General features: G+C 48.3%; 2 protein-coding genes across 2 annotated transcripts; one reads left to right on the forward strand and one right to left on the reverse strand.

Moving 5' to 3' along the window:
• Positions 1-500: 500 nt before the first annotated feature.
• LOC311051599 (metal cation symporter ZIP14-like) lies at positions 501-2,105 on the reverse strand (the record flags this gene model as incomplete). Its single annotated transcript, XM_084066179.1, has 1 exon — positions 501-2,105. The coding sequence occupies one exon, from the start codon at positions 2,103-2,105 to the stop codon at positions 501-503; it is 1,605 nt and encodes a 534-aa protein (XP_083922305.1).
• Positions 2,106-4,986: 2,881 nt separating this feature from the next.
• Positions 4,987-5,982, forward strand: LOC311051600 (ribose-phosphate pyrophosphokinase 1-like; the record flags this gene model as incomplete). The annotated part of the gene is made up of 1 exon (XM_084066180.1): positions 4,987-5,982. One exon carries the CDS (start codon positions 4,987-4,989, stop codon positions 5,980-5,982), a length of 996 nt encoding a protein of 331 aa, XP_083922306.1.
• Between the last annotated feature and the right edge of the window lie 2,187 nt (positions 5,983-8,169).

The following is an 8,169-nucleotide window of genomic DNA, read 5'->3' on the forward strand; positions in this document are numbered from 1 at the left end:
GAGCAGTGAGCACCCCAGACAGTTTCTAAGTTGCTTGATTCAGTATTTAGATATTTGATATTCATTTTAGCAGACACGCCCCCTTCACATACAAACCCATTGTAACTTTAAACTCCATTTTAACCATGATGGATTCATTGAAAACACCCGTCCTTGGTTCAAATGACTGATATTGGCCTTCTAAGGCATGAGGGGCCATGTTTTTTCAATTACTTTTTTCATTTTCTTTTAAATAATTCATCTGGACAATGAAAAAAATGTAAGAAAATAAAAATATAAAATAAACGAAAAAAGTAATTGAAAAAACACAGCCCCGTCACGCATTAGAAGCTCAATATATCAGTCACCATAACCAAGATCGGCGGTGTGTCTGACAAAATGAATATCAAATCTATCTAAATACTGAATCAAGCAACTTAAAAACTGTCTGGGGTGCTCACCAGAGTAGACGTTAAGATGACCCCAAACATGTTTGAAAGTGAAATAACTCTTTAACTGCTCTAAAACATATTTGTGTTAATGCTTGTTTGTGTGTGTGCCAGCGCCCTCTCTAACTCCCCAGAGTAGGTGGTCAGAAGGAGCATGATAGCGAAGCCCGTCAGCAGGCCGGCGTTCTGGATGGCGAACGTCAGGAGGAAGCGCCGGCCGCCCGCCTCCTCTTCCTCGCGGCTGACCTCATTCATCTCCGGGAACATGTCCGCCAGTGCGATGTAGAGGAACATGCCCCCCGCCAGGGAGAAGATCCACGTGGGCGAGATGCTGTTGCCGGCCAGGATGCCAAAGCATAGGCCCAGGTAGCAGCAGCAGGCGGACAGGAAGTTGAAGAACAGAGCCTGCCAGATGCTCATCCCGGCGTTCAGCAGGATGACGAAGTCGCCCAGCTCGTGGGGGAGCTCCTCGCACAGGATGGCCACGGAGGTGCTGACGCCGAGGGACTTGGAGGTGGTGAAAGAGGCGCCGATGGCCAGGCCGTCCACGAAGTTGTGCAGGCCGTCGCTCAGCGTGATCATCCAGGCCAGCGTGCCGATGTCCGAGAAGGCGGGCCCCTTCAGCCAGGAGCAGCCGCTGCTGTCGGCTTGGCCCGAACCCTCCGTTCCCTCTGGAACCTGGGACCCCTCCTGGGACTCCTGCGCGAGGTTACCTTGGAGTCTTGCACAGGCATGGTTGAAGGTGTCTCCTGCATCTCCTGCCTTGGCCGGGCCCATGCCCAGAACCACTGCCTCTTCCACGTTCTGCTGAAGTCTCTTCATCACCACCCCTGCCTCCATGTCGACATTGGCTGTTGAGTTGCTCCGCTCGTCAGTGGTGTGTTGGCCGTGGCCGTTGTGTTTGTGCTTCAGCAGCACCTTGAGGATCTTCTCGGTGAAGAAGAACAGATAGAATCCTCCGAAGAGAGCGGCGGACTTGGGCGCATAGAAGTCCTTCATGGGGTTAAAACCGAAGGCCTCCGGGATGAGCTGAAACAGGGCGTTGGAGTAGAGCGTGCCAATGGCCAGCGCTATGAAGTACAGCAGCAGTCGCTTGTAGAAGGTTTTCGTCATGGACGGCACCACGCCGGCGCCCAGCAGCGAACACAACGAGATGACTGTCACGCACAGGAACCCGTAACCCCACACCTCGCCATCCGAGGGCCTGGGAGGTTTGTCGGGGCTGGGCTCCTCCTGTACCTCCTCACAGGCCCTGGCGTCCAGTTGCTGCAGCATGGCGGGGCAGAGCTCCTGTAAGCCCTGGCAGTCCAGACGCGACTGCTCGCCGATGCTGTAAACGGCCAGCATGTCCGCAGGCAGGCACTTGGAGCTGTTGACCTCGGGCCCTGTGGCCGGAGGTCTCCCGGTGGCTGTGGTCCCGTTGTTGCTGCTGTAGTCACCCTGGCTCAGGGTGAGAGAGGTCAGCAGCAAGCGGAGCTGGGGAATGGTGATGGTGCCGTTGTCGCCGTAGGTGGCCAGTAGGCCCTGGAGCGCCTCATGCTGGGCAGGGGACTGGATCTCTGCCTCCTGGCCCTGCACCACCCCACCAAAGAGGATCAGAACTAGAATGGCGAGGGCCAGGGTGAGGGTCATAGTAATTGTGGTGGCACCACGGCCATAACCGAACCGATAAATCATGGCTCCTCGGCTATTTGGAGAGGGCCTTTGTCTGGCAGGGCCCTGGTGAGGGTTCTTGCAGAGCACTCTGTGTCAGTCTGTGGATTGCTTGGCAGGGGGTCGATTGCTGATGCTGCTCTTGTCCGCTCTTGTCCTCGCTCCATTCATTTATTTCCACATCGGACACAATTCATAGAAATGTAACAATTATCCATAGAAAATAAGGTGATATGGAGAGAGGTATTTATTCTCAGCAAACCCATGATGCATTCAGTGTGTATATACTGAATACACAGTGATGTCAGCACTGTGATGTCAGTACCAGTTGCACTAGAGTACTTGGAGGCCAGTCTATGACATAGGTGCGACACACCTACAGTACTTGGGAGATGTCACGACTTATGACCTAAAGTTGGAACTAGGGGATGAGGAGTGTATGTTACAAGAGTCGGGAGGGAAGAGGAAAAGGATGATCAAGACTGCATAAAACAAGGAGTTATTCATATAAACACAAAAATGGACAATAAAACCACTAAAGAAATACACAGGAATGAATCAATACAGAACACAGACAACTTACCTAAGTTGGAGGGAGGTCAGGCTCTGGAAGGAGACATGAGGCTCAGGCACAAATACTGAAACCATAACAGGAGAGTTTGGACAATCTTATTACCATATTCGGGGTACTGTATATCGGTCCAGACGGACAAACAACTTCAACTTCATTACAAACACAAGCTGATGACAAATCTGTCCGGATGGACAGATCTAACCTTTCTCCAGAAGCTCACAACAGCTTCTATATCAGATATTTTCCAATATATCCAATATAACAATGGCAAAAGCAAGCTTCATCATTTAAATAAGAAAAGAAAAGGGAAAATGTAACTGCCAATTCAATTTCCCCCGTGAAATGGACACTTCGATCGGTCATATTCGACACATTGCTGGCCAGGCCTGGAATCGCTGTCCAGAAGTGACAATTTCACTGATATGCCCATATATAGGTTTCATTTAGACACTTCAGCTCAGGATTAATCATTTACCATTCATTAACCATTTACCATTTATTGCAATGCTGTTGCATCCAGTTTGGCGGTGTGACTCTGCTCATGTGATATTACAGATTACCTGCGCAAGCATGACAGCAGATCTGACATCACAAACCCCCCAGAGCAGAGCATAAGATAGGCTACAGTTATTACATGAACATAACATTGAACCTTCAATGCATAATTAAACTACCGCATATCATGGTACAATCCATAGAACCACAGTACAATCCACACAATCATCCTGTTAACAATATGAACTAAATGCCACAGGGAAGAGGCCGGGGAGCTGGAGGGAATTTGAAAACTGACAGCTGTACGACCAGCTGAGACAGCGAAGCACGTAGAATGAACAGTGAACAGCGGGCCGCTTAAATGAAGCGCCAGAGATGCACTGGCGTGAGTGAGTTGGCTTGTAGCGAATGAGAATGACGTGAGGTTGAACGTACTGACTTGTGGGAGTACGTATGAATTAGCTTGTTAACGAATGAATGGGGGGGGGTCCGAGGAGAGTAACATAGCATGAAAACATCCTGCCTTCAGTGGCTACATGAACTATCACTACAGTAAATTTAATGGAGATCTGGTTGTTCAGAACCTCCGATCCGACCGATATGCTATGGGACCAAACGACCACTAAATCAGCTTGAGCATCACCGAGGCCCATTATGGGCATAAAAGGAACAGCGACAGACAGACACATACATGTCCATACATGGGCATACAAAGGACACTATACTTGGTCTACCAGCTTGAGACACGTTGTGAACTTATAAATTGGAAAGAAAATTGCCAATTGTTGACCTAGTAAAACATGCCTAAAATTGGGATGCTAGGGTTTAAGTGGTTAAAGAAGCCTTAAAGAACCATCAAAGAAAGGCCGTGTTTGGTTCTTCAAATGACTTTGACAAAACATTGTTCTCAAGAACCATAGAACCATATGAAGAACACAAAGGACCACTTAATAAAACCAGAGGTCCGGGCCACACCTACGTTGCACTGCCGATCCGACTGATATGCCCATATATGGATCTCTGTATCTGTCAGTCCTTGTCCCTTTAAAAACAAATAAAAATGGTACTGTAGCACTTTACATAGATTGTGCATTACATTCACCTATTCACACACACATTCATACACCGAAACCATACAAGGCACCAACCTGCTCATCGGGAGCAATTAGGGGTTCAGCGTCTTGCTCAATGACACTTCGACATTAACTCTGCTGGAGCCAGGGATCGAATTGGGAACCTCGCGGTTCCCATCTGGCCGCTCCACCGGCCGCTCCACCGGCCACTCTACCCCTGAGCCACTACCTCCCCTTTATACCCATATATAGAAATCCCTGATGTCATCAGTGTATGCCCATATATGGGCGTGGCCCCTTTTGTGCTCATATATGGAGCTGACAGATTTATTAGCGCCTGATGCGATGACGACACATTGAGGTTACAACATACTCCACATTTGGGCGTAGCTGCATTGGGAACTCCTTATATGGTTATGGTTATGGCTGAGTCATGGTGACATGAGCGTGACATCAGAGGTCCGCCTGCGTTGCGTGTGACGTCAGAACGGTAATCTGGTCAGCCTATATAAGCTTCTGCAAACATGGGAGGGAAGTTTGAGAGATTGCCCGACAGGTCATATAGATGACGAAAGGTGTTGAAAGAGAGTTTGAAATAGAAACCGGAGGATTGAATCATTCCCAATCAAACGATTGAGAAATTCAGAGTCCAGAGAGAGAGAAGACCAGGCAGAAGAGAATAGAGGGAGAGAGAGAAAAGAGAAAGAGACGGAAGATTCTGACTTTTTGACTGATGTTACCAGGGAGCAGAGGCTATATGAACATGGATAATGTAATTTCCATGTGCAGGAACATGGGTATTACATCAAACGAGAACATCAAAGTGTTCAGCGGCAGCTCCAACCTCGCCCTCTCACAGAAGATTGCTGGTCATTTGAACGTTGAGCTGGGGAAGGTGAAGTTCACCACCTTTAGCAATAAGGAGATACGTGTGGACATTGAGGAGGATGTCAGGGGGAAGGATGTCTTCGTTGTCCAAAGTGGTTGTGGAGAGATCAACAACATCTTGATGGAGCTTGTGATGATGATCAATGCCTGCAAGATGGCTTCGGCAGCACGGGTGACCGCGGTCCTCCCTTTGTTCCCGTATGCGAGACAGGACAAGCAGGAGGGTCGCACCTGCATCTCAGCAAAGGTTGTAGCCAACATGGTTTCTGAGGCCGGAGCCGATCACGCCATCACGGTGGATCTCCATTCGGCCCAGATACAAGGGTTCTTTAAGATTCCTGTGGAAAACGTCTCCGCTGAGACAGCCGTGCTGGAATGGATTAAGGAGAACTTCAGCGACATGACAAACTGCATCATAGTGTCTCCGGATGCCGGGGGTGTCAAGCGGGCTAAAGCCATCGCTAACAGGCTAGACATGGACGTCGCTCTCATACACAAAGTGAGGAAGAGGCACAATGAGGTGGACCGCATGGATCTATTCGGAAATGTGAATGGCCGGGTTGCCATCCTGGTCGATGACATGGCCGATACATGTAGCACACTCTACCAGGCAGCGGAAAAGCTAAAGACAGCCGGTGCCACCAAGGTGTATGCCATCCTCACCCACGGGATTCTCAGTGGTGACGCCATTGCTCGCATCAACGATGGCCGCTTTGAAGCTTTTGTCGTCACCAACACCATCCCTCAGCAGGAGAACGTGGAAAAGTGTCCGAAGCTCCAGGTTCTCGACATCTCCGGCACCCTAGCAGAAGCCATTCGCCGAACACACAGCGGAGAAGCTTTGTCCTCTCTCAACCAGGTCCCTAAGTAACATCTTCAAACTGCTGATTACCACCATATCAATCTATTAGACCTGTACACTTTTGTTGACCGGGGTCTCTCAACTCACTTCCCCGTTTTTTTTCCCTGTGTTGCAACGCGTGAGCTTGTAGAATGGCTATTTTCGCCACTTCGCCTATTCATAATTACGTTGACCACAGTTGAAAAATGGGCATACAAACATGATGATTCCTTTTGGGGTGAATGTGTTTTTAAAGGGAGATAATTATGTTTTTAGTAACAACAGTAGCCTCTATGTGTCTCTATCCATACCCCCTTTATCTGTCCTTTGTCCCCCCCCCCCAGAACTGAAAGAACATTTTTTTTCTTTGAAAGGAAGGTTTATTTGCCCAACAACCTACGTGCCTGAATTTACCAGAGAAAAGGGTAAAAGTCACACATTTGCTCATAGATATCCAAGAAATGTTGTTGACTACTAGCTTTGATACACAGGTAAAGCAGGAAATGCCTCACAGATTGATCACCGTCAGAGTCTGGGTCTGTATGTTATTGGTAGAATGAGAGGGGACTCTTTTGGGCAGTACACCACACTCCTTCCATGCATCGTCAGATGTCTCACTGTACTGTAACCATGCTCTCATCTCTGGCCCTATGTTGAAGAGGCCGGCCCTCTGAAGGTGCTCTGTATAGGGGGTAGTCTGCAGTATGCCTCAGGCAGCCAGCTATGATCCATAGGGCGTTGTTGATGTGTGGGCTTCTGCTCCAGACTGGGGTGCAGTATTCAGCTACAGAGAAGACCAGGCCTTGTGTCGATGTTAGGATCTTGGCGGATTTAGGCTACCGTCCATGTCATGGCTGAGGCCATCTTGCATCGCCTTCCATGTTGGTTGTCTCAGCATGATGGCCAGGTCATCTGTGTATTTTCTAGATTGTGTATTCGGTAGGTCGTAGATGTGCGGGACATAGTTCCTGAGTCTTATGAGCCTGCTGAATTGACCTGTTCCCGCAGTATAGCTGTGGATCCATCACTAGGATCTATGGGCCTTGGGGTCTTCTGCAGGTTTGTTCGGCTTCAGCAGGGTGAACGGCGTGAGGTCTTTGGGAACATTTCCAGAAGCACAACGAGAAGATCGAGCGATATATGTTGCTGTTCTCTGGTGGATGACGAACTCTGGCAGGATGTTGTATCGGCCTTACCCGGTTTGAGTTAGGTGATGGTTTGTGTTCACCTGCCGCGAAGTCTCCCGAGAGATCGATTGCTGGCCACCGTGGAGAGGGACGACATCTGGCGGGGGCAAAGGAGTGATGATGCATCAGCGCTGATGGTGTGTGCTTGTAAACATTGACGACCATTGTTTGCACCCAGCGAGGAGGAACCCCGGCAGCTTAAGGCTGTCATCGGGTGTATAGTGTGTCTCTTGTAGGAGGACGACTGCTGCCTTGTTGACCTCGGTAGGGTGATGTAGGATCTTCAGCTTGGCGGTGGTGAGGCCCTCAATGTAAAGCTGCTGCACTGACGGGCCCTGGCCCTCGATTGTGTGGCATTACTACATTAGTTTTGCACCAGCTCTACTCTGTGGGGAAGGCCGACACCTTTTCTGCTACAGAACACCGTTGATTATGTAACCATGGACCCATTCTTTCAGGGCATTCGCATTAGAGCCAGACTGATGCCAGATGTTGGGTTCTGAGAAAGTCGTAGACCACCGATTACCGATGTCTGGATCGATATTTAGTAAACAAAAATAAAATATAAAAAGGGGAAGATATTTTGAAATTGATTTCAAAAGCTTAGATTTGATTAGTTTGTATTTGAGAATGTTTAACTTATTAGATGTTTAGGCTGATGTGCAACTTTCACTCCTAGATAATCCAGTTTCAAGTGGTCACTGACATCTGGGGTTTGGACAGAAATGTTTTGCACCTGTTAACATTCCGTTCATGAAGTCCCACCCCTCCACCATAAGCCAAATTTTATATATAACGGATAAAGGATAAGCGAACAAATCAAAATAAACACAAATAACATTTTATACACAAACTTACAGTAACAATTCAGTTGCACCCAAAACAGCATGGAAGAATATCATAAAGCAATGTCATATCATTGAAGGGACATACTGTATAGAGATCTCCATATCCATATGGGCATAAAAGTGACACAGGCAGGCAGACGGATACAGAGATCTCAATATATGGACATAAAAGGGCCACAAAC

Source organism: Gymnoscopelus microlampas (assembly GCF_963454915.1).
Source record: "Gymnoscopelus microlampas genome assembly, chromosome: 9".
Taxonomy (NCBI): domain Eukaryota; kingdom Metazoa; phylum Chordata; class Actinopteri; order Myctophiformes; family Myctophidae; genus Gymnoscopelus; species Gymnoscopelus microlampas.